At 39.9% G+C, this 26476-nt stretch overlaps 3 protein-coding genes across 7 annotated transcripts in view; 1 reads left to right on the top strand and 2 right to left on the bottom strand.

Annotated features, from left to right (window-relative positions):
* The window catches only part of LOC145492428 (uncharacterized), a 456732-nt gene that overhangs the window by 253546 nt on the left and 176710 nt on the right, over nucleotides 1–26476 (top strand). Inside the window, exons 3-4 of the mRNA XM_081471875.1 lie at nucleotides 17060–18239; nucleotides 22723–25836. The gene's annotated coding sequence lies outside the window, so the exon portion shown is untranslated. The remainder of the gene's footprint in view (nucleotides 1–17059; nucleotides 18240–22722; nucleotides 25837–26476) is intronic.
* LOC145492264 (uncharacterized) overlaps nucleotides 1–26476 on the bottom strand; it is a 48857-nt gene that overhangs the window by 3374 nt on the left and 19007 nt on the right. The window contains exons 4-20 of one of the 5 annotated variants that reach the window (XM_081471649.1): nucleotides 16507–16782; nucleotides 15929–16177; nucleotides 13097–13363; nucleotides 11778–12065; nucleotides 10698–11003; nucleotides 9739–10002; nucleotides 9145–9258; nucleotides 8208–8226; nucleotides 6285–6327; nucleotides 5779–6034; nucleotides 5592–5702; nucleotides 4710–4900; nucleotides 4422–4544; nucleotides 2760–2830; nucleotides 1299–1339; nucleotides 580–676; nucleotides 1–46 (exon numbers count right to left, since the gene is read on the bottom strand). The exon at nucleotides 1–46 is cut by the window's left edge and continues 54 nt beyond it. In XM_081471649.1, the coding sequence (XP_081327775.1) occupies nucleotides 1–46; nucleotides 580–676; nucleotides 1299–1339; nucleotides 2760–2830; nucleotides 4422–4544; nucleotides 4710–4900; nucleotides 5592–5702; nucleotides 5779–6034; nucleotides 6285–6327; nucleotides 8208–8226; nucleotides 9145–9258; nucleotides 9739–10002; nucleotides 10698–11003; nucleotides 11778–12065; nucleotides 13097–13363; nucleotides 15929–16177; nucleotides 16507–16782 (2762 nt within the window). Of the gene's footprint in view, nucleotides 47–579; nucleotides 677–1298; nucleotides 1340–2759; nucleotides 2831–2991; nucleotides 3651–4421; nucleotides 4545–4709; nucleotides 4901–5591; nucleotides 5703–5778; nucleotides 6035–6284; nucleotides 6328–8207; nucleotides 8227–9144; nucleotides 9259–9738; nucleotides 10003–10697; nucleotides 11004–11777; nucleotides 12066–13096; nucleotides 13364–15928; nucleotides 16178–16506; nucleotides 16783–26476 lie in introns of those variants that run through there. The other 4 variants (XM_081471650.1, XM_081471652.1, XM_081471654.1 and 1 more) reach the window with 4 other exon arrangements.
* LOC145492343 (uncharacterized) lies at nucleotides 20996–22729 on the bottom strand. Its single transcript, XM_081471784.1, has one exon. The coding sequence runs from the start codon at nucleotides 22479–22481 to the stop codon at nucleotides 20997–20999; it is 1485 nt and encodes a 494-aa protein (XP_081327910.1). The 5' UTR covers nucleotides 22482–22729; the 3' UTR covers nucleotide 20996.

The following is a 26476-nucleotide window of genomic DNA, read 5'->3' as shown; positions in this document are numbered from 1 at the left end:
CCGATCATTTGGATTTTCTTCCCAGCACTTGAGCATAATTTGGTATCTAATAAATAAAAATATATTAGCCACAAAAATTGGAAAGACGATTAGTAAAAATGACCTTGGGGAAAAAGAAGTCATTTATTGAGAGCAGAGAAAACACGTTAGTACAAATATCGCGCTATCTATTGGAGACCAATAGGTCTCTTGAATTTCTCTTAGTCAATTCTGGCATTATGAAACGAAAACTAAGTCTGGTTTTCGAAAAAAGTATCTCAGATACCGAGTAATGTTAATTCTGATCACCAGACAGGTCTCGATGAAGAAGAATTCTCACAAAAGATAACACACACGCGTCTCTTTTAATTGCACTACTCACAATGCTTTATGACTGGGCTTACACAGTCAACCCTCTTACGATCACTACAAATAATCAATTTCTTATCAAACATTTTAGTGTACATAACCACAGTGCATTTGTGACACTCTTTGGGGTTTTGACTCGCCTTGTTAGCTCGCCAAAGTACAACGAGACTTTTCAAAAATATATAACACGATAATTAACAATAAATTGAGTAACAGGATATATTTATTTACAGTTTGTTGTCCACATGTTTAGGCTTCGGCATTCTGAATCCTTCTTGAAGTTTCCTGGCTATTTGTCGAGCCTGAATTCCTGGATATGGAGATCCACCTGAATAAGAAAGAGAGATTTATTTATTATGCACAACACAAGAAAAACCCTCCCCTTGCAGCAAAAGTGTTCACTGGAGTTTACCTGCAACCATCTTTTGGTCCGTTACAACTCGCGAAGAGTTTCCAGAAACAAATGTCATTGATTCTTTTTCAAGCCAAGGTTAGGATTTTGCGATTATTATCATTCAAATGGTAAATGCATTCAGGAGCATTACGAGGCAACTATCTTATAGCAGGACACGGTTTCTTCTTTGTCTCTAATATTCGTTTACTTTTCGGGTGACGAACAGAGTAGACAAAATCCGGTGGCCATGTTCGTGAAAATGGTGTATGGCCGATCAATTATGCTCTAATAACGAATTGTGCCAAGGTAAGTGGCACGATAGAGGCATACTATTGATCGATAGAAGGAACCGTACAACCTGTTCGTTCCATTATCAGACACTGGGAAGTGCTAATGGACATCAGATTTTTTTCTCCCAGGGATTGTTGTAAAAACGTCACGTGACACAAACTGAGAAATATGTTCAATTCATAGAATTTGCCCATACGTTTTTGACCCTGGAAATAAAACAATAGAGAATATTTGAACCGCAAACGTGGTTTGTAATTTAACTTACCTACAGTGAGAATCTCGTACAACAAGACACCATAGCTCCAACTGAGAGAAAAATGAATTAGTTGATACTAAGTGACATTATAGCAGATACAAATATTGATTACCTCGGAGCTGCGCGGTTACTGATCTCGGTAAAGTGAAGTCCTCTCTTGCATTAGAAACATCATAAGTGTTTCACTATTTAAATACAGTCGCACCTCCACTAAAAGCCACCTCTCTACAACGGCCACCTCTTTGCAACGGGCAGTTTTTTTGGTCCCGGCGGACAGTCCAGACGTTCACTCTTATTTTAACCTCTCTATAACGGCCACCTGTCCACAATGGTAACGGCTACTAACACTCGTTCCAACTGCCGTAATAACCTCTCCACAACGGCCAGTTAATCAACGACTGACGAACGGTGTATACAAAGACCCCATTTTTTATTGCAAAACGTCAGGCACCCCGAAGAAATAAACCGTTGCACATTACACCCCTACATCTCCATAACGACTAACTCTCTACAACGGCCACTTTCCTCTGTCTCCAACAGTCCAAGGTGGCCGTTGTGAAGAGGTTCGACTGTAATTGTTCTTTTTAAAAGTAACAGTAATTAAATTCCTGTTTCTAAAGAAATCGTGACCCTTGGCTACGGAAATCAGTGCAAAAATTTGGAAAATGAGGTATTCTTTTCGGTTGCAGAGTTTCTAAGAAAATATGAGTAAAATTACGTGAAGCTACCAACAAGACGTGAAACCATCTCCAGCGAGCAATAACAATTTAAACGCACACTTTATTTAACTGGCGATCAACCACTTGCGATTCAATGTGGTTAAAACTGAAACAAACACCAACAAAACAAACTTAAACAAAGCGAAAACGGCGCAAACTAAAACCCGTGATAATAACAGATTTACATTTGTAACGCGATGCTGGGACTGCTTATAAACGGCTGAGATGCAGTTGAGATACGACAACAAACTGCACTAGATGCCTCGATTATGGATACTACCCTCCGATCCGCACTGCGAAAACTTAAAATGCACTGCCCAAAAGCTGTTTGAATAAATTACACGACGAAACAAGCGCCACATTCCAACCCGTAATACCTACAATACAAAATGTACTTAAAATGTACTTGCTAAGTAACCGGACGCATAAATAACACCATTATAAGGCGTTGCGATCTTACACTACAAGTTTCAGTTGAATTTGTTTAATCGTGACCTAATTGGGGCACTTGTTCTAAAAAAAGATCATCATAGAAAAATGTATATTAAAATAAATAAAATAAAAGACTTTATTTAACCTGAAAGGCCAATCAGTGATCAGTGGATCAAAGGTATTAACTGGCGATCAGCATTTACATATAAAATGCAGGTATTCATAAAATTGTACTTTAAAAGAAAAACAAAAAAAAACAAGAAGATATATATACTAAACATTTAGATTAAAAATGTATTAAAAGGTATTATATACTTACACGTCACTTTGTGTTGTGTATGTTCCATATAACAAAGCTTCATAAGCAGTCCACTTAACAGGAAGACGACCCTTTTTAGGAAACAAAATAATCGAAATTAAGGTTACTTCCCACCTTCAGAGGCCAAAAAAATCGTTTTTTCTTTTATTTGACAAAATTTAAGTTCGTCATTTTATCTAGTGTTTCCAAAAGAAAAACATTAAAAATCTCAAAAAGCGGCCGAGTTAATTAGAAAAAAACGTATTTTCAAATAAAGTTAATAAACTAGGAAGGTGTCACAATCTTGTCAACGGGCGAGAACCCTGGGGAAATTTTCGCGGCAAACGCTCATCGCTCGTATTTCATGTCATTTGCATATTTTTATTTACATCACGCACTTGACAAAAATTCCCACGTGGAAGCTCTTTACGCTAACTCCTATGGAAAAATCAAAAGCAGAAAAAAGGCCTTGGGTAAAGAAAAGGAAAAAACGGCTCAAAGAAGAAAGAAAAAGCTCCATATTGTCAAGGAAAGAAAAAAAAACCTTGCTGAAAGCGACAAAGGCCCTTGGTTTGGCCAAACGCCTTCGACAATCTTCGGCGTCTGCTGAAGATCCGGAGCGTTCGAATATCCTTGGAGCAAGTAGCTTAAAAATCAAAGTTAACGTCAGTGCAGGCTGCGAACAAGATTCTTCATCGGAATCTGGCGGAAGTGATGAAGAAAATGAAACCTACCCAGGGGAACTCATTTCAGCAATAAGGGTATTTCTTAAGCTGTCCGTCGATTCCTTAACGTCTTGTTTTTCAGCGGCAGATTTTCCCCCTTTAACCTTTTTGGCGCGGGTTTTGCCTTTGCCTTTGCCTTTGGCGTCTTTGCCCATTATATTACGTCGCCGTCCTGAATTGAACTCCACTGAGCGAGATAAAAAAACCATGTTACAATGCGATGCTTTTCCCGGGAAATCTTGATCTACTGTCATAGACACTGGGAGGTCCTGTTGTTCCATTGGCTTGCGGTTTTATTAGGCGTGATAATCTCCGGGCGTGGGGCGAGTTGTTTACGAACCTTTACAAGCTAAAATCTCGCATTTGATTTTTGGAGGAATACATCCACTTCGAGCGAATTTATAGGGTATACAGATTTGTCGGATTTTCGTGAAATTTTGCCAGAACATTCTAGAGATAATGACAAACCAAAGTGTGTCGGGAAATTTTGATATTTAACACATTTTTCCCGTGGCGTCCATTTACGCAACACGTCTCGCATATTTTTAGCTACTCCAACTTTAGAAGTGGATATCTAGACAACCAATCAGAATATCGAGAAAGCCCGACACACTTTCGTTGATTGATGCCTTGTGAATAAGACTGTGCAGCCATTTTGCTCGTACCGCGGAATCCGATACCCAATAAATTCAATAGAAGAAGCCTCGGTCGTTTCACGCCTTACCGCCTCCTGACACTTCCTAAAAGAAAACTTTGCTGAAATTGTATTTTTTTCGTAAAGTACATTTATTAAGCTTGCTTATGATATATAGTTTGTTGGGGTTTTATTGAAACTGGCGCGCGTACGATTTTTTTCCCGAGGGGCACCTGCGAAGGTGGGAAGTAACCTTAAAACCAAAAAAGTGAAGATGCATATTCTGTGGACGTAAGACAAGTGTAATTCCTTTGAATCTCTCACCCGACTTCGTTTGGTGTAGATATCATCCTGCTGGACATTTCTGGCCATACCAAAATCTGTCACCTTACATTTTTCTCCTTCACCAACAAGAACATTTCTGGCCGCCAAGTCACGATGGATTATCTGAAACAGAGTTAAATATTGCTATTAAATAAGAACTGTTCAAACGCTTACTTGGGCAGTGCTTGTTCCTGCGTGGATCTGAAAGGCTTTTGCAAGATAGAATGGAAGAACTTACAGAGTTAAACTGTTTACAGGGGATATAATGACGTAAAAAGAAACGCAAACCTTTCTCGAAGACAAGTAAAACATTCCATCAGCAATCTGCCAAGCGAACCTCACCAGTTGTTCCGCAGTCAGATTGGTCTGCGGTTTCGAATCCGGGTCTTTAAAGTAAGTGTCACTTAGTCCACGGCTCTTCCTCAAATACCCCAGCAGATCACCGTATGGCACGTACTCAATAAGGACAAGCAGAGGATCTATGGTAAATTGAAAATAAAAATAATGGTTCACTCTGAAGCCCATCACAGTATAAACTGCTTAAGAAAAGCGCGGGACAAATTCAATCATCGCAAGCAAAAGGCCAATTATTGAAAAGTTCGACAATGAAGCAAAATAACGAGATAGACAAGAAGCTGTTTTAGGTTTGAGCAGCCATCACTTTTATTATAATTTTACGTGTTAAAATTCTTAGAAACAAAATAACTTTTTTAATCTTCGGACATGTTTCGACGGTACATCCGTCATCGTCAGTCTAACGGTCTAACAAGTGTTCATTACATAATGTTACGATGTATAAAAATTTCAAAGTTGTAACAGTAAAACAAAGTGCGCGAGCACCTGACCATAAACTATCGGTCAAGGTGCCCACAAGGAAAGCATCAAGTATTTACCTTTGATAATGGCTCTTTTAACTCTGCTAATTAATTATCCAATCTTAATAGGCACGCAAACCAAATTTAAGCCTTTATTTACGTTTTCCAGGTCGCCTTCGTGAAAGCTAATGTAAACTGAAATTGTCCGCCAAACATGAAGGAAAAAAAATAATTCAACTTAACAACAAATTGCTTTCTTTTGTGCAATGTCTTGAAAAAGTAGTTCGCCAAAATCAATTCTTGAGCGTTCCATGTTTGCGGTCCGCATTGCAAAATCTCATCAGATTTCATTTACCCGACTCAGTGACACATCCCATCAGCTTGATCACGTGAGGATGAGGCTTCAGTTTTTTCATCACCTCAAGTTCTGACAGCAGGTCGTTTCTGTCTGAATCCGGGGCATTCGCTATAAAGCAAAACAAATAACAGATGGTCTTCCTTCAGTCCTTATCATCTCGACAGGTTGGAAATTCTAATCGTACCTTTTAACATTTTTACAGCAACCGGTGAGTATTCCTCGTCACCGCTTATGTTCCATGCTGTTGCCTTGGCAACCCTAGAAAAAGCTCCTTTGCCAATGACTTTAAGAATTTTGACCTGTTCTCGATTAATTTCCCAGACTCGTGTTGACGGATGAAGAGCCATGTAGTTTCCGCTGCTTGGAGCTGCATAGGTCGCGGAGTCACCAGACGGCATTATGCTGGAGGACGGTTTTTTGGTTTCCGTAGCCATGGTGTTCTAGTGAGAAATAATGGACTTTAGTTTCTTATTCATGGTTACCTGATTAGCATAAGTATTGACAATGTGCATATTAATTTGTTATACCTGATTTTGTCTCTTTAGTTCATGGGTCGACTAATTTATGTCTCTTTGTCGATATTTTCAAAGTTGCACAAAATATAACTATACTCAAAAGTTGTTTTCTGTGTTTCGGGATTCTTTCTGAGGTTAAAAATCAAATTTTGTATGTGCATTTTAACTTACTTACCAGCACGACAAACTCTCCGCCGCATCCAGCACACATATTTCTACTAAAAGACAGCAATATGCAAGGTAGCAATAGAAAGCAATATGCTTCAGTTCGATTCAATTTCTAACAGCAACAGCAACCAACCATTCTTTAGGTTAGTCAAACATATTCAAAGTGTCAAAATGGAAAAAAGTTGGGTCTCTCCCAGGGACATCCTACCACCAAAGCGAGAGGCCCCCCTATCCAGGGTCTCTTTTACTGCAGATTCATCTTTGTGATTTCTCCAAAGCAGCCCGCTGCTATATATAAAAAAATGTTCCAAAATATCTTCCATAAGGAGGGTTGACCCTCCTACAAGAGACGACTTTGTCCATATAAACAGGCTCCTATATTTTAATTTTCAATTACAATCAGCTCCATAGCTTTCAGATTTTTAAGCTTATAACATTTTAGAACCTTTCTGAACTCTTCACCCTTAAACCATAGTTTCTTCGAAAGTGAATCAAGGAAGAAATGTAATGTTTCCTTCCCTTTTCTACGCAATTCTAATTATTATCCTTTTTTTCTCTATACGTCCGTGTTTCGCGAAAAGACATTGTCTGCGTCTCCTAAATGTTTCTGTAAAGTAAATTTAATTTTAATGGGAGAAAACCCATTGACTGAAAGTGCGTCAGCGGATTCTGAACTTTTCTTCAAGCAGTCTTACAGGTAATAGAAGGTAAAGAGCAACTTTTGCCAAAAAGCCAAAACAAATGGGGGTCATCCTGCTCGTTTTCGTGATAATGAATATGCGTTTTTAGAAACTTTTCTATTCTATTTTATAGGTAAAGATTTGCAGCTGATGTCGTTCCTTGAGGCAGAAAAGGCCTTGAAAAAGAGTGAATGGTAGTCTTGCCCGTTCTCATTCCAGAAAAACTTCGATCCCACGAGAGCAGAAAAGGTGAAATATTTGTTACTTCCCACGTACAGATTTTTTTCTGGTCTCTTTTTTTGGGGGTTAAAATGGAGACATTCAGTAAAGGATTTGATCTATGAAAAGAGAGGGTCACGGATCATTTATGAAAGTAAACAGCAGCTGAAGTTAACGTAATCGGTGCCGAACCCTATTGAACAATTAGATTATGAGCTCAAGATTTCTTATGGAAATCGAGAGCGAATAATCTAATTGTTTTAATAGAATACTAACTAAATGTCCTTCAAATAACGAGTTCCAGTCGTTCCCCAACGAAGAATTGAACTTCACGCCCCAGCAAAATCGTGTGGATTGAATTGTTTTGTTTTTTAAAAAGATTTGCAGTTGTGCACGCGCGCTCATCGGTTCATGGAGTAATTTTGAGGTTTTTTAAAAAGTCGCACAACGGTCAGTTTCCTTTCTTTAGTGTTCTTGAAAATAAAATTATCCCGTAATATTTCTAAATCTTCTGCAAAACATTAGAGAAACTTGACAACGATGCCATTATGTGGATGACCTCTACATGGCCACTGCACTCTAAGTGCTGGTAGTACACGAGTAGCTTACTTAATCAGATTGCAGCATTTAAATTAGTATGCGAGTAGAATTCTTTAGAATTCTTCTAAACTTGCTTTTATTTCTTCCTTAGCGCGTGCGCTTGATGCATGACGTTACGTGACGTTGCAACATGAATTTCGTGAACAGTATGCGGATGCGCAGAAAAGGGCGCGAACGTCCTTAATGGTGATAAATATACGAGTAAAGGTTCTTTTGCCTGGACCAATGTTTCAATGTAACGATTCGGTATGTCACTTTAATTTCTCCAGCAGATCGACAGGAACCTGAAAGATTGAACTGTGTCAATATCCACATCGACGTGGCACCAAAAAAAAAGTGTCATTGGTAAGAGAAAAAAGCAATTTTGCATTTACTTTGACATCATGTTATTCTTGATACTTTTAGGGTATAACAGGCTTCAATTTACTCACCGATTTCTTTTCGAGATCGCTGAAACAAGAACAAAAATTAAATAGTCGTCAGCCTTTATTCTTTTCAGTTATGTGGTGCGAATTTCCATGGCCTGGTACAAACATGAGGGAAAGTTTGGGAGAATTCTAATTCCACCAAACTTTGCCAAGTTTTTCCTGAGGTTTTGTCAACCTAAACGGCCATTTTCTCTTTCGTTTAGGAAATAAGGCCGACAAATGATTTGCCAACCAATCTATGCGCTCGATATGTGCAAGCATTTTTGCTCAGTAACATAGCCAACCTGCTCCCATAAACGTTAGAATTTATCAAATCTACGTATAGATCGTTTTCATGTGACGTCATCATTTTCTAAAATCGAAAACTAAAGAGCCACCAAAGTTTTCATCCTCATCAGGCATAAGAGGGGGTAAATTTATATCTGTTTACAATGCTACAGCTCAATAGTGTGCTTTGTTTGAAAACCACTTTATTTTGAATGTCAGAATTACGGCGCTATGTGACACAAAGTTTCAATTGCATTTGTCGCAAAAGTATATATACATACTTATCTCAAGTGTTTTAGCTTTTGTAGAAGTTAGATCATTAGGAAAAGTGCTTATGTAAATGTTTGTTTGTTCAGTACAGATAATCAGTCGCCTAGATAGCCAAAGTGAGTTCCAGATGTTTACACTATTTTCCGGCCGCCATATTGGTGCACCACAGAGGTGCACCAACATGACGTTTCCATACTGGGCTCTGTAAATTTCTGCGAAACATTTCGACAAATATCTGCAGTTTGGGAAAACGCACAAACTTAAAACTTGGGGAAGTGTCTTCTCTATCTATTTCCTATACGATCACAATTTCTTGACTTTATCCACTGAATGGTTTTCGTTTTTTTTTTTTAATTGCGTGACAGTGAAAACGATCTATATTCAGCCAAAATCTATAACTTACCCGCACCACTGCGCAGTCTCCGGAGGACGATGATCAGAATAAGAATGATAATCAACAACACAAGGATGACAATGTTATATACAATGTGAAGAACCAACACGTTACACGACGAACCTAAAATATACAAAAGAAATCATTTAGATGGTTAGTTATTTGACTGCACTGTGTCAAATTATGATCATTTTGTGTGTCCACGACAGCATTTTTATTCTTTTTTAAAGTCTTAGGTATCTTTAAGGTATTCCTTTACATAAACCTTATTGGTTTCCCAGGGCTTCCTTCCCTCATAAATTGATATTTTGCAAATATATCTGTAAATGGAAAAATAAAACAAACAAACAAAAAAATACCTATTACCTTTTTTGTACTGTTATATGACTCAATAAATGTCGTTACCAAGTTCTCTTTTCGTTAAAATGAAACGTGCACTTATCAGTAATTGATTTTAGAAAATGTTACCGCACGCCGGTTGGGCGCACTACTCCTTACTTGCCGAAAAAATGAGGGAGGTAGGGCATTTGGATAAAGTTTAAAAGTGATATTTGTAATGTACATTGCCTGAAAACAATGATGCCCGGCATTAAGTTACTTTACCTTTGATTGTAACCTCTACTGTGTAGGTCAAGGTTCCTACTGAGTTTGAGACTTCACATTCATAAATCCCAGCGTCATTTTCACTTACATCCTGAATGATTACTTCTGTTTTGCTGATGCTACGTTGGAGCACCCTACCACTTTTTCTCCAGGTAACAAGTGGTGTAGGATTGCCCTCGGCTTCGCAGAACAAGTACAGTACGTTTCCCTCAACAATAGTAACTTTACCTTTGCTTTTAAAGGAAATTGTGGGTGGCACTAAAGCTAAGAAATAAAGAAATATGAAGACTACATTATTTTTCGGCCAACAAAAATTTCAACGCAACATTATGAGAGGTACTGTTCTGAAAGTGACAAACTAAAGTAAATCTGTAATTTATTTAACAAATGAAGAAGCCTAAGTAGTGTATTACACTGTGATAAAACACGAAGGGCATTTGAGAACACGAGCGAAATACAGAAAACATGATCCGCAGGCGTGTGTTTTCTATATTTCTCGAGTGTTCTCAAATGTCCAGAGTGTTTGATTACAGTGTAATATACGGCTTAGGCTTCTTCATTTGCTTTACGATATAGAGGTAATGTGGCGAAAAACAATATAACATGCGTTTTCTATGTTTTTTTACTCTGATAAAACATGGATTTTTGATTAATCAGAGCGCGTGCAGGGTCCTATCTATATTATGATATCAGATAGATAACTGGCTTCATTTCGGATTTTTTATTTAGTCTAAATCCCGTTGCAAACACAAATGTTGTTTGCAATTTTATCGCAATTTACTCTTAGCGAAACTGTAATTAGTCTAATTACAAATTAAAAATCGAGTCCACAGAAAGTTTTTTTTTTCAGTTAGGTAGCGAGTCGTGTAAAATCTTGTCATACGGTTGATAGCTGGGTGACAAATTGACAAAACAGTGGACTAACGTAAATTTCAATTAAATATAAATATAACACATGCCTCCTGATGCCTTGACTCTCTCGACCTTTCTTTCTTCTTTCAAACTTTCACCAAATTCGTTTGTTGCAGTAACCGCAAATTCATACACCTTGCAACATTTCAGTTCAACTATCAATTCTGTAACAGAATCCGCAGTTGTCTCTAATTTGATCCACTCTCCTGGTTTACCATCAGTCACTATTCGTTGATACACAGTGTACTGTGTGATGACTTTTCCATTATTTTCCGGTTCACTCCACTCCAGGGTAATTGTATCATCTGTTACTTCATTTGGCAGATCATCAATTGTCGCTGCTGCTGGGACTCCTTGGTTTATCAAACTACCACTATCAGTTATCATTATCGACTTTAAAATTTAAATTTCCCTGGGCATAATCCTTTCAGGTCATTAACTCAAACTGACCATTTGGTGTTACCATACATGGGTATTTGTTAACAGTTACAAAAGTAAAGCAAACTTTGTCGCAGACTGTGGAATTTTCGCTCGAGAAAACTAGCTATATTGTATTGTCATAACAAATCTCCATTATTAATCACCATTCTTAAAGTTGGGGATCGTTTATGTTGTATTATCAAGGAAATTCACTCCCGATTTCTCTGCCTCTGAAAACACTAAATGAGCTCTATCAAAATATCACTTGCTCTACTCTCAATTTGCTCGATTTATAAGAGAGACGGACCATCTGTCTGGGACTAACTTGGGAAAAAAACGCCAGTTCATCTATCTGATAATTCGTCTGTGTATAAATACGCGCAAACAGACGAACCATCCTTCCAGACGAAATAAAACGAAAACTAGGTCGTGCGGTCGATGATCCGTTTGTTTATCCGTATTTATACACCGTCGAATTATCAGACAAACTACCGTTCTTTGCCCAAGTTCGTCCCAGATGGATGATCCGTCTCTAGTATAAATCGAGCCATCCTTACTACTGGTTTAAATGTTATTCTGTATTATTTATTTCAGGTGTACATTATGTACGTACTTGAAGTAACTTACATCATTTGAAGATGACTCATCAACAATTGATAATCTAAAAATAAAAATCGTGATAGCATGACAGTATCACAGTCTGTTACCTTCATACTTAGTCCTCACTTTCTTTTCTGCAGCAGGTCCCTCAAACACAGCATTCCTCACAAACACCTTCACAGTGTAGGTGGTATTTCTCTCCAGACCTCCAACAGACAGACTGGTTATTAAAAGGTCAGTAATATTCTCATTCTTTATCTCAGTGCTACTGTTTCGTAAGACCACTCGGTATGCTGTGATAGGACTCCCTCCATCATCAATTGGTGCAGTCCATTTTACTTTCAGTGAAGTGGCTTGAATGTCTAACTTTGCGATGGTTGGGGAGCCTGGCTTTTCTAAGTGAATGAAAAAAAAAGTGGATAACACAATAGCTATTAAAATACGCACACCGTAAACTGCCGCTTATAAGCCCTGGGCTTATAAATTTTGTAGGGGGTTTGGATTGGTCTTATAAATGGAAGGCTTATATCCGGGGGGCAGGGACCTTAGAAGCGGAATAACAAAAACCGTTGCGAAAAGAGCTACAGCAATGTTGATCGAAATACGTACTTCCTATACTGGTTTCTATTTAAGTTTTAAAACATGATAAATCGAATTCATTTCAAACAAGAGGAGGGCTTTTATCCAGGAAGGGCTTACAATCGAAAATAACATTTTGTTTACAGGCACATGTAGATGGGCCCATAACCTGGGGGGGATGCTTATAAACGGGAGGGCTTATAAGGGTATAAGCAGCAGTTTACGGTATTTCACAATTAATAGTTTCATTACTCGAGGTTATTTTGTGCACCAATACCTTTCTAATACAACATCAACTAAAAAACACTAAGACTAGAGATAGCCTGGATAGTTAATAACTAGCATATAATATTTCCACCAAATGTGAATACGCCAAATGCATTTCATTTTCAAACGAAGTCACGAAAACTGACTACTGCTCTACTGTAAATGATTGTTGATTTGATGATGAACTTTGACTAAATCATTCACTAGCTAGCCTTATCATAGAAAAAAAAACAGATACAGCTCACTTAAAAACTGCCTTTTCAGTAACACATGAACTCTGCTCAATTAACGGTTACGTGTTTCGCTGCCATCAATCATTTCAGGAAACAGTAGTTTCCTTCAACGGGTTTCAAAGGTCACGAGTCTGGATTGTGATTGGTTGATTTCGAGCCATGTTCTATCTTCTTTTCTAGGTTCATTGGATCTTGTCGTAATTATGACTGACGGCCGTGAAAAACGCAATCTTTAGCCAGTTTAGTTTGAAACTTCAAAGTTCGCGTGTTATTGAAAGGCGTAATAAAAAGAAACTAAAAAACAGCACAAAGTACATCATTTAGAAATTACGATAAAAACGACCTACTTATTTGTTCTATTTCCACTGGCTCGAAATCGGCAGGAGCGAGTCCATTGTCAGCAACGCACTTGTAACCACCAAAATCTTGATCCTCGTTCATCTTCACATCCACTGTGTTCTGTGTAGCTGTTACACGTTTTATTTGACTTCCACCAGGTTTGTACCAGGTGAGTGTTGGCATAGGAACACCATCTGACACACATTTCAACGACACTGTCTGACCAATCCAAGACTTATCAGTTGACGAAGTGGCTTCTTTTATTGTAGGCGGATCTAAAAATTTCAAATAACATCTCATATCAACAAGACTGGACAGCGATGGTTGGTAACAGCAAACATGTTTCACAATATGTATAGTAGACTGTATTTCTTAGAAAAGAATAAAATCTGACTCTTCAATGTCAGTCCACTCTCGCCTTCCAGATACCGACTCTAACCACTGAGCTATCGGAGACCGTCTGTGAGCAAGTTCATACAACCACTAGGCTAACATGCAATAAGGCTCTGTTCCTGAGATTAAAGTATAACTGTACCATAATCTGTAATGTGGAATGGCAACTTGGATAAAGTGGATAAATGTAGATGCTTGCTCAAGTCCTTGCAGCCTAACAAGACGTGTTTGAAGAGCCAGAAGAAATGCGTAAACAATTTCATGTGTAGCCCGGAAAAAGAGAGTGATTGACTGTGTGATACATATGTTTGAACTTCGCAAATTAGGAGAATAAAATGTATGTCATAGAGCAGGTAGAGTTCTCAAGTGTAATAAAGCCTTTAGAATGACTGTCCTTCGGCCCGGTCTTTTTTCTCACTAAAAAGAAAGCCGCCTCTATCAATCAGAATTTATAGCACTGTAATAAACTTGGGCGAATCTAAATAATCAATAAAAGGTTTCAGCAGAACTGATTATTTGAGGATTACATTGTTTCATTTCTTTAACTTCAAACATTGGAGTGTTGGTAACAAACACAGCAATATCTTTGTGAATAAATATACAATATTTCATACGTTAATATTTGACTTAGTCAAGCCCTTTTGAAAAGGAAGTTAGAAGGCTGCTCGCGAGTTGATGGCCGGGATTGCTATTAATTTTAATAAATACATTAAAATTCTCCAACATACTTCAAACGTTTGACGTTAGTTATTATATTGCATTACGACTGTAATTTGAAATTGTAAAGCATTAGTATCTAAAGCAATATTTTGAACTATTACTGTAATCACATCACTCCATACACGAAAGTGAATGTTAACAAACATAGATTACCTTACCGACGAAAACTATAATTTTAAATTAACTATTAATAATTAGGGACCGTTCATTTTTTATGAAGGAGGGGGGGCTGGTGGGATTTGGGAAGCACCATTTAAAAATCGCATGACCCCCCCTCAGCTTACCAATTTTTTCACATGCCCCCCCCCCCCTTATAGCGGTCATTTTTTGGGATGACCCCCCAAAAACAAAATTGAACAAACAATATTTAGATTTCAACTTTTTTAATATTTCTCTATTATCCCCCTACTTCACGTTTTGTGCTCACTGTGAAGACAATATTTACAATCCCTATACTACGTACAGAGAGCTGTTGTTTGAAAAACAAATCAAATCGGATCTCCTAGTTATGGCTCGCTCTGAGCGTGTGGCATTTAGTCTCTCATTGGCATCTCCCTCATCTGAATTGATGAATGTCCACAGTTTTAATGTAAAACAGATCAAATGTAATAGAAGCTAAGTTGACGAAGGTCACGCAGGACATGGAAGCACTAGAAAATAAGAGCAATTATAACAGCATATTCAAGGGCATACTCAAACGGCACATCAACAAAAGGAGAAGGAAAAAAGAAAACCGCAGAAAGTCAAATGAAAGAAAGAGGAAGCGGACTGAAAACAACGTCCAACGAGTTTATGGAATCTGTGTTGGAAACCCGCTAGGAAATGATCTTCCACAATGCCTTGTGTACCCTCCTAGAACGGCCGTCCCGGAAGAGTGTATTAAAGTTGAGGATGTTGCCACGTCGTTATTTAGAAGAGATGGGCCATACATCGCACAGCTCTTGGAAGGGAATTATTTCACTAATGCTGCAAGAAGCAGAATCGCCACCAACCTTGAGCAGGAAGTCAGAGATTATGTTTACACCTTCATGTACCCTGAAGAGTACACTCTGACGGAAAGCATTGCTGCTTCTTGCAGCATCGGTGAAAGAGACTCCCATAGCAGCACAAGCGGCGACGAAGAACTCGACGACAGCGAAGATGAAGATGAGTGCCAGTGAAAGTTGCATTCGAAAATAACAGTGTTAAATACTTCTTTTCAGTAGCTACAAATGCTTTTTGTCGCCAAACGTTTTTTTAAAGCAGAAGGAAAGTTTGTAATAAATTTGTTTCCTGCCTTCTATGTTTATTCTACAGCAATTTTTTTGATATTCAAACATTATGCCATTTTAAAGTTTTACTAAAATATTTCACGTGACCCCCCGTTTTCCCCTATTTTTTTGGGATGGCCCCCCTCGAAAGCCATTTTTTTTCGCATGCCCCCCCCCCCAAATCCCACCAGCCCCTCCTACCTGATAAAAAATGAACGATCCCTTACTTAGCTTTATTAAAATATGAACCGATGAAACCCATTTAAAGTTTTGATTGTATTTATTTCATCATCTCATGACTAAGTAAACTGTTAGAGAAACCAGTGTGTTAACATCAATATACTAGGTGGTACATCAAAGGACTGTGCAATGTAATTAACAGTTACACAAAAAACTAGTTCCTTAGCTGCCACAATTGATAGCCAAAGTGCTGCAACAGCTACTACAACTTTATGACATGATGGAATGTAGACTTACATTGCACAGTAACGTAAGCCTGCGCTGTCTTATCTTGTCCTATTCCATTGCTTGCAGTACACACATACATTCCAGTATCACTTCTGTTACTCGTTTGAATGCTCAGTTGCTTTGACTGAGACAAACTTTGCCGATCTTTTTCCCATTTGAAAGAAGGTTCGGGAAAACCTGACGCATCACAGCTCACAACAATAGGATCTGTTTCATTTACTGTTACGTTTTGCGGCAAGGTGGTAAACTGGACTGGAACTAAACAGAAAAGAACAATGAAACTAAATTAGACGTCCGTCCACGGCTTTGCGTCTTCGCAGACTTGCCATTTTTATGGAATTTGTCAACTCGAGTCTTAAAACGCATTACCTTTTACAATCAATAGATAGGTCGGTACACCACCCATGAATTGATTATTCATTTGACCCTTAACGTTTATACAAGTCGAATTAGGAAGAAGCAAACACGACAGAAACGACAGCAATGTTCGTGAATTGGACTAAATTGTGCTAAAAAAAAAAGCGGTTCTGTTGATCACTTTAAGTGTAAATAACCCACAGCCATCGAATCCCAGACATGATACTCACCATTTACGTTAAGTATCACGGTGGCCTCTGGTCCATCTCCAACATCATTACTTGGTTCACATTTGTACGTGCCATAGTGCTGAGACCGCTGTACATTGTTGATGGTGTATTGATTGTCATTACTGTCTTTGACGACATCTGTATCATTCAAATAAAACTTGTACCGTGACACTTGTGGCTTAGCTGCTGTGACGTGACATGTGAATGTTACTGACCCTTCTTGTGTGACGGTATTATCAGCTGCACTAGTGTTGAGCGTTGTACCTTCAGGTTTGTCTAGTGATGTTAATCAAGAAGGAACCTTAAAACCTAATTAATATCGCTAACGTTTTTTGCTGGAACCTAATTAAAATTATCCTAAATTAGCTATCGCAGACCTCTCAATATTTAATCAAACTGGAGTTACAATTGACGAGAAAATCTTCGGGAACATGGATAGCCGTGAACACTAAGGGCTGGTTTTCAACATTGCGTCTGCGTATGTCGGGTTATCCTTATGCTTATGTGCTAGTGAAAGTCAACCTTAGTAAAATAATTTTGATATTTCGAAAAGATAGGGAAAGACTCGAAGTATTAAGTTTAACTTGGTTACGAGGCTAATAGCAGTACACAAAATAGATAATTAACAGTCTTTTCAACTCTCTTCTGCATCAAAATTTAACGGTAAGCGTGACAAAAATGCGGCCGAAAATAATGAGATAAACGTTGTATCACTGTCGACATCACGACATCACGACATATTGGCACAATCGGTTTTGTTGGTAATGTGAACATCGACATAAAGGCATATAGGGTTAGGTGAAAAATACTTTTAAAATGGACGAAGAAACACTGAACAATTGGGTTTGTTTACGCAACTTTGTCATTGAGTCGGCTCACGCGCCGTCTACAAACCATTAGTAAAAAATCCAACGAGTGAACGAGCGAGTAACTCAGATACTAGACAAAGAAAGATGTATTGAAGAACAGATATATTTCGAATTACTTTTGGTTAGTTGCATTTAGTTCACCAGTTGAGTTCTTTAAAATTGTTTTTCCGGTCTGAAATTTCGTGCAAAGTTTGAAATTATACTACAACAACTATTTCAATTTCTTTGATTTTTTTGAAGTTAAATTTGTTTTTCTTCTAGCGCTCACAGTGCATTGTGTTTCTTTTCTGTGGTAGTGGAGCCATCTTATCGTAATACTCCTTAATTTTGGAATGGGCGACGAAGGAACGTCAACACACGTGCTCGTAGAGCACGGGAAAGCTGAAAATGAGCTCGAAGAGCTACAACTTACAAAGTCAGATAAATCTAAGCAGAGGTCGTCGAAGACCAAAGCTCCTAATCAGGAGATTAAGCGGAGAGAACCAGCCAAAAGAATTCATGTAGAAGAGAACCAGTCGCTTGGCGTGGTCAAGTCTTTTACTGAATCCACTTCGGCGACCTTCACGGTTCTTACCGAGAGCATGACTAACAGCTTTCAGAACCTTGGAATTTAAACGTGCTGAATGATAACATTATGTCTCTCGTTCACTGGCCTGAGGGCGAGCTTTCTGAAGATATATCAGAACAGGTTGACGTTAACAAAGTTAGCGAAGGTTCTAAGAGCATCCGAACGATGGGAAAAACGCTGACGAGTCGGCTACAGGCCAAGCAGAGCCTCCAAGTAAAAGGAAAAAAGCTGACGAGTCAGCTGCGGAGGAAGGAAATTCTACTTCTACTCCGAACAAATTTCTTTCTAGTCTCGATGTTGTAAGATAGCTTTAGATAAGGCTTAAATACTTAACGCAACGTTAAACACTGTCAACACAATGTCCGACATAAGCCAACTCACATGTTCGCGAGATGTGGGGCGGCCCACGAAAACGTAAGGGACTCCACAGAGGGGTACCCACAAGTTAATATTACAACATCTCCCCTCTAACAGGATTCAATGAGTCTCTGGGGCTTTTTAACTTGTCGCCCGGATCTGGTTGTAATGGGTGATCGTTCTGCATTTCTTGGACCTTCTGCTGATTCCATTGGTTCTGGTGCTGAGTCCTTTATAGAAGGTGATGATGGACATATTGGAGAGTAAGCACACTGGGGACTTGAAGGAGGATAATGCAGCCGTGGTCTCATTGGATGATCATTTGGGACTGAGATTATCTGCCTTCGAGTTCTTCTATAGACACACCCTCGTTCATCCTGTACTAAGTATGATCGTGGCAACACTTCTGCTTCACGCCATTCTCTATCTCTATTTGGCCGAATTCGCACCTTGTCCCCAGCTTCAAGTGGAGGCAGATCTCTACTCTGTTTGTCGTAATTCTTCTTAGAGACAAATTGACGTAGCCGCAGCGCTTTCACCACTCTATCAGGATCCACTGCCTGCGGTAATAAGAGACGTCGATGGGTTGGTATCATTGTGCGTGTGCGCCGACTCATCAGCAGCTGTGCAGGTGACACGTCGATATCTTCAAATGGAGTGTTGCGGTACTTCAACAGCCCTTCAAAAGAGTCTTTTTGGTCAGCTGCAGCCTTCTTTAAAATGCGCTTTGCTGTCTGCACTGCTCTCTCCGCTGCACCATTTGATTGGGGGTACTCTGGAGAGCTCGTTGTGTGGCAAAAACCCCAATCTTCAGCAAATTGCTTGAACTCATGAGTGCTGTCGAATAGATTCCTGGTATTGCTGTATTGGGAACCATTATCGCTCACAACCTTATCCGGGACTCCAAACCTTGCAAATATTTTCTTCAGGTTGTTAATGACACAGGTGGCAGTGTTCTGACGCAGTAATTCAATTTCAAAGTATTTTGAATAGAAGTCAGTGACCAACAAGTATGTTTGGCCTCCATATTCAAAGAAGTCAGTCCCGACTACCTGCCAAGGTAATCCAGGGATGTGATGTGGATGCAATGACTCTCTTTGTTGTCGGTTGCGGAAGGCATTACAAATTGAACAGGAGCTGACTTTGTCTTTGATCTGGGCTGTCATTGAGGGCCAGAAGACGTAATCTCTGGCAAAGCTAAGGCTCTTACTTTCTCCCATATGAGCTCCATGGATTTCATCCAGCACCTCAGCCCTCAGTGGTCTTGGGACGACTATTCGGTCTGATTTAAACAGCAATCCATCCTCCACACTCAGCTCTTCCTTAAAACTCCAGTACTCTCTAGCAAGCTCATCAACCTGTTCTTTCTCAGACGGCCACCCTTTGAAGACATACTCCATCACTACTCTCGAGGTTTCGTCAATGCTGGAGGTCTCCTTAAATCTCTTCAGTGTGCTGCTTTCAAATCCGAGCTCCTCAATAAGACTGATTCCAGTTACATCTTCTGGTTCACTGACTGGCTCCGTATCACTGAGAGGTGCTCTGCTAAGACAGTCTGAGATGACTTGCTGTTTTCCAGGGACATATCGCACACCAAGATCATACTTGGTAAGTTTCAATAGCATCCTTTGTAGCCCGGGGGGAGCATCATTTAGAGACTTGCGGAAGATAGACTCTAAGGGTTTGTGATCTGTCTCTACAATTACTCTGCGCCCATATACATAGGTGTGAAATTTCTGTGCGCCCCAGACGATTGCAAGCAGCTCTCTCTCGATGTTTGCATACCTTTTCTCACAGTTAGTTAGTGTTTTGGATCCGAACGCAACCGACTTGCCGTCCTGTAGGATCACTGCACCAAGGCCTTTACTACTTGCATCTACATTTAGCACTGTTTCCTTGCTGTTGTCAAAATAAGCTAGTGCAGGTGCACTCGTAATGACTGATTTCAGATTGTCGAAGGCCTCTTGTTGTGGCTTTTCCCAAACAAATGCTGCATCTTTTTGGGTAAGTTGCGATATGGGTTCTTGTATGTCAGCCTTGTGCTTGATGAATTTGTCCAGGTAATTCACAGTTCCTAGTATGCGAAGTACACCTTCTTTGTCTTCTGGGGGTGGCATCTCATTAATGGCTCTGATCTTCCCCGGATCTGGTTTCAAACCTTCAGATGAGAACAGGTGTCCAACATAACTTACTTCTGGTACTCTAAGCTTCACCTTTTTAGGGTTGAACTTCAATGCTACCTCCCTGCTCTTGTCAAGTACTCTTCTCAATTTGTCATCAACTTCAAGCTGATCTTTACCATGTATCAGGAAATCATCCACTATGATTTCAACAGGAACCCCTTCAAACAGTCTGTCCATCCCCCTTTGGTAGATTTCAGGGGCTGGTGAGATACCAAAAGGGAGTCTTGTAAATCGGTATCGCCCCCACGGTGTGTTAAAAGTCAAGAGCTTGGAACTCTCCTCATCTACGGGGAGTTGCCAGTATCCACTGCATGCATCAAGTGATGTGAAACTCTTTGCACCTGAAAGTCGGTTTGCAACTTCTTCTACGGTAACCATTGGATAATGGGGTCTTTTCAGGGCCTTGTTAAGATCTCTTGGGTCAATACAAATTCTGACATCATCCTTTGACAGTGGAGTGTCCTTTCTTTTATCCTTCACCTTTCTTTTGTCAATAACTAGCATTGATGAGACCTACGACGTAGGCTCATCCTCTTTCACGATAATACCATCTTCTTCCATCCCTTTGAGTTTCTCTCGTGCTGGCTCCAGCATAGCAACTGGAATTTTCCTGGGAGGGTGAACAACTGGGGGTACTGAAGCATCAACTTCCAGATGTACTTTGTTTGGAAGTGTGCCGGGTTTGTCACTGAAACAATCTGGGGACTCCCTCAATATTGGGTCCTTCTGGAAGATGGTCTGGTCTCCACGTGCTCTTGGCGTATCCGGCATGGCTGGATTAAGTACTGGTGTATCTATCAGTTGGAGATTCATAAACTGAAGGACTTCTAAATCCAAGCAGGCATCACATGCCAATAAGGGTGTAAAGTTCCCGTCAACAACAAGGTACAACAGGTTCATTTGACGATTCTTGTATTGAGTTTGAAGGCGTACACAGCCTCTTGGATGAATGGGCTTAGTTGCAAGCCAGCCTTTCAAGGGTTGCTGAATCTTTTGGAGAGGTTTTTTGGAGATTTTCTTATACAGATGAAAGGGTATGACGGTAGCCTCTGCACCTGTGTCTGCTTTTACTTCAACATTCTGCCCTTCAATCTTAAGAGTGATAAGGCTCTTTGTTGATTTCCTGGAATCGGAAACACTGTCCAGTTCAATAGATCCAAAATAGGTATGTACCTCCTTATTCATATTCTGAGTGTCTAGGTCTGGTGGACTTTCTTGTTGCATTAAATCAACTTTCGAACCTTTTTTTACATTCCCTGGGCACACTTGGGCAAAATGACCTTCTTTCTTACACTTTAAGCACTGTTTTCCAAATGCGGGACAACGAGATGGTCGAGTAAATGGGTGCTTGTAACCACAAAACTTACAAGAACGAGCAGCTGTCTTGTCAGCTTCTTTTGACTTTCTAACAGGCTGAATTCCTAATGAATGCTCAGTTCCAGCACTCGCTTGAATGTTGAACTTGAACTTTTGTAATTCTGAGGCTTCAAAGGTACGACAATAATCATGAGCCTTCTGTAGGGTTAGATCAGGTTTCTTTAGCAATTCCCCTCTCAGCTCATCAGATAATACACCTCCCACAATTCGATCTCTTATTAGCGAATCTCGCAGTTCGCCGAATTCACATGTTAGCGACAACCGTTTCAGTTCGCTGACAAAGTTATCAACTCGCTCTCCCTCTTTCTGGTTACGCTTATTAAACACTAACCTCTCATAAATGACATTCCTTGCTCCCTCACAGAGTGCCTTAAATTTGCTGCAAACATCCGCGTAACATTCTTTGTCTTCTCCAGCATTGTAAACAAAATGACTATATTCTTCAATCGCTTCGGGTCCAGCACAGTGAAGTAACATGTTTACCTTCAATTTGTCCGGTTTGTCATCTTTGCTTTTCGCCACAAGATAAATTTCAAACTGCATTAAAAACTTTCGCCAGTTGTCCGCTGCGTTTGCATCGAGCATCAAAGGACCTGGAGTTCTCGTATCTCGCTCAGCCATCGCGGTTTGTAACTCAGCCAAGCCCTGATAAACTCCTTGCACTCTCTAAAAGGTTTTCACTTCTGACACGATGTTGTAAGATAGCTTTAGATAAGGCTCAAATACTCAACGCAACGTTAAACACTGTCAACACAATGTCCGACATAAGCCAACTCACATGTTCGCGAGATGTGGGGCGGCCCACGAAAACGTAAGGGACTCCACAGAGGGGTACCCACAAGTTAATATTACAACACTCGAGAAGAAGGCAAATACGCAGGAAGCTACAGGCCCGAAGATAAATGATACCTTGGTTTCTCACGTAACCGCCATTATGCGGCAAAAGCCCGAGGAAGAAAGTGAGAAAAATTTATTTCCGAAAATTCTCAGACCTGACTGTCCAGGGCTGACAGAAATAACTGTTAATCAGGTAACTTGGGATCGAGTTTCGGCTGAGGCCAGAACAGGCGATGTGAAAATGCAACGAGTTCAGAATACGTTGGTTAATTGGACCACAAACGTACCTTTAATAGCAGATCTTGTCCTGAAGAGCTCTGAAGAGAAGGACAACATAGATATCACTGCCTTGTTGGAGAAACTATGGAAGCTAACCGAAGACTCTTTGTGCTGCTAAGGAGCAGCCGACTGGGAATTGGTTCAGAGACGCCAGGAGGCATTGAAGCCTCAAATTTCTAAGGATTATGTCCTTTTGTGTGCTCAAAGAGTCAAGTCTACTGACTCTCTGGTTGGAGACGACGTTACCAAACAAATCAAAGAGATCACAGATGGCAATAAAGTTACCCATAGGCCGTTGGATAAAAACAAATCTTGGCACAGACCCTCCCATGCAAACAGGGGCTCTGGCAGGGGTCGTGCAGGTTTTCGAGGGTCATCCTTTCGAGGACGAGGTTCGACCAACCGTCCTTTTTCAAGAACATCAAACCAATACCGTACAACCTACAGCAAGCCAAAGCACAACCAGGAAACACTCAAGAAACCTGTAACAACAAAGGTTGCTGGTAGAAATCAGCACTTTTTTCAGGCTTGGAAGCACATGACTTCAGATTAAGTCATTTTAGATATGATTAAGGGTTGCCATATAACATTCACACATAATCAATTTCCACTGCAGTTAAGGCCCCCTCAGTCAATTAAGTTTACTGATTGGGAATCTAGCCTTATGGATCAGGATATTAGTACATTACTTCAAAAGGGTGTAATTGAGGGAGCTAATCATTCACATGGTGAATTTTTGTCTAATGTGTTCCTATTCACCAAGCTAATGAAACCTTGTTATGCGCATCTACGGTGTCAAGGGCATATTGTGTCTGATTATATTGACGACACTTATCTTCAGCAATAGTTATTCAATGATGCCCTTAATTCTCTTAATGCCTGCAAGAGTTTGTTTATTAGTCTGGGTTTGCTGATTCACCCTGAAAAGTCTTTTGGAATTCCAAATGAAATAGCGACTGTTTTGGGATTTATCATTAATTCTTTTGACATGACTGTTTCCCTTACAACTGAAAAGAATCCAAGTTTGTTAGAGCTCTGTCACAAGACTATGCAGAGTAACCAGATTACAAAATGACACCTAGCCAGACTTATTGGGAAATTAGTATCCAGTTTCCCCGGTGTGGCTTATGGCCCTCTTTTCTATCGTGATTTAGAAATGGCCAAAACGGAAGCTCTTAGACTAAAAAGAGGCAGTTATCAACCATGGCCCTTTCTGATGACATGAAATCAGAATTACAATGGTGGGTTGATACTCTGGAGACAGCTACATCCCCAATTTAAAATGGCAATCCTGATATAGTGATTGATACCGATGCCTCTCTTATTGGCTGGGAAGTGGGGGGGGGGGGCTGTTTGTAATGCAGTTTCAGCACAGGGTAGTTTTACACCATCAGATGTTTACTATGCTGAAGGAAATATTAATGCGCTTGAACTTTTAGCTAAATTAAATATGGTCTCCAATCCTTTGCTTCAATCATCGAGGATAGGCATATTTTAGTACGTTGTGATAACTCAACAGCAGTATCTTATATCCCAATATGGCAGGTACTCACTCTAGCCTCTGCAACGCAATTGTAAAAGAAATATGGCTGTGGACCATGACGCAAGGTATATGGATAACCATCACACATATTCCTGGCAAATTAAATGAGGAGGCAGACTTTGGGTCAAGAAATTTTAATGACAGAGCAGAGTGGTCATTAGATCCCAGTACTTTCAAATTAATCACAAAGAAACTGGGACAATCAGAGATTGATCTGTTTGCCTCTTATTCTAATGCTAAAGTTGCTTGTTATTGTTCGTGGAAGCCTGACCCAGGGGCTGCTCATGTAGATGCCTTTAATGTCAGTTGGAGTGTACCACTGACTTATTGTTTTCCACCTTTCAGTTTGCTAGGCAGATGCCTGCAGAAGATTGCTATGGATCAAGCAGAGGGTATTGTTTTATTCCGAATTGGCCAACACAACCATACTATTCCAAAGTCAAGGAAATGTTGGTCAGTCTACCACTAGTTCTTCCAAGTCGACCCGACATTTACTTCAGCTTCCACACGATCCTCACCGTCGGAATCCACTGTTTCCAAAGCTTCAACGGCTGGTATGCAAATTATCAGGAAATCCCTTAAGAGCAAAAACATTTCAGGACACTCTGCCGAGATTATCCGCGCATCTTGGCTCAGGAACACAGAAGCGGTATCAAGCTTATATCAACAAGTGGCTGAACTAGTGTTGTGAAAGGGAACTTGATTCACTTCGTCCCTCTGTAGAAGATGTTATTCAGTTTTTGACAACGTTGTTTGAAGAGAATCTCAGTTATAGCTCACTGAACATTGCAAGGAGTGCTCTATCTACTATTATCACTGTTGATGGTATGCCTATCGACAGCCACCCTCTTGTAGTGCGGTTTCTGAGGGGTGTCTTTAATCTACGACCACCAGTACCAAGATATAAGAAAGTGTGGGATGTATCTATTGTGTTGAGATTTTTGAGGACATTGTCACCAGTAGCATCGTTGAGTTTGAAGAACCTTAGCCTCAAACTGGTTATGCTTCTTAGTTTGGTCACTGCTCAGAGAGGACAAAATTTGGATATTAATCTTATGTCTACTTATGACTCGAGTATTGTGTTTACATTTAGTAAGCCCCTCAAGCAGTCTAATCCAAGGACACAAGTAAAACCTATGGTTCTTAAGGCCTATAATTATGATGAAAGTTCATGTGTTTTTCTACTTTAAAAGAGTACCTTCAGAGAACCGAGACTCTTCGTGTTACTGGTTCCCAACTCTTGATCAGTTTTCAGAAACCTCATAAAGCTGTATCGCGAGACACCATAAGTAGGTGGATAAGAACTGTCATGCAAATGTCTGGAATTAACTTAGATGTTTATAAAGCACATAGTACACCAGGGCAGCTTCAGTGTCTGCTGTCCATAGGGCACAGGTTCCTTTCCAAGAGATTCTCAGCAAAGCTGGGTGGTCATCTGCTCAAACTTTTGCCATTTATTATGACAAGAATTTGGACACTTCAGAGAGTAGTGCCTCTCAGTTTCAGGAAGCTATTTTGACACTGTAATGATTCCTTTTGAGAACCTTGTAATAAACGGGTTGAAATCTATCTATTGTGTTTGTTAGTTGCCATTTGACACATATTTTTGTTTACCCTGATGTGCTAACTTTGGCTTTGAAGTCTCATGGAATCTCAGGTCACGTGACAGTGAGGTAGAATTTAAAATTGAACGACGTGGAAGTGGAAGTTCGATGATAATTCTACCGAGCTGCAGAATGACCATGAGATTACATTCCCACCCCCCCTCGTCCCAGAGGGGAAGTCTAACCTGCATTGAGGGTTTAGGTTTTAGGCAGTTGGCACATCAGGCGTTGGAAGGTGATCGGTACATGCGCAGCGTATATCTCATGTAATCTCATGGTCGCTCTACAGATCGGTAGAATTATCATCGAACTTCCACTTCGAGGTAGGTGTCGTTCAATTTTAAATTTCTACC

This window comes from Orbicella franksi, chromosome 7, assembly GCF_964199315.1.
Source record: "Orbicella franksi chromosome 7, jaOrbFran1.1, whole genome shotgun sequence".
NCBI lineage: Eukaryota > Metazoa > Cnidaria > Anthozoa > Scleractinia > Merulinidae > Orbicella > Orbicella franksi.
This window is presented reverse-complemented; position numbering and strand designations above follow the sequence as displayed.

Bases quoted from the DNA above. Each gene is read 5' to 3' on its own strand.
- LOC145492343 (XM_081471784.1), bottom strand. From the start codon at position 22,481: ATGGCTGAGCGAGATACGAGAACTCCAGGTCCTTTGATGCTCGATGCA.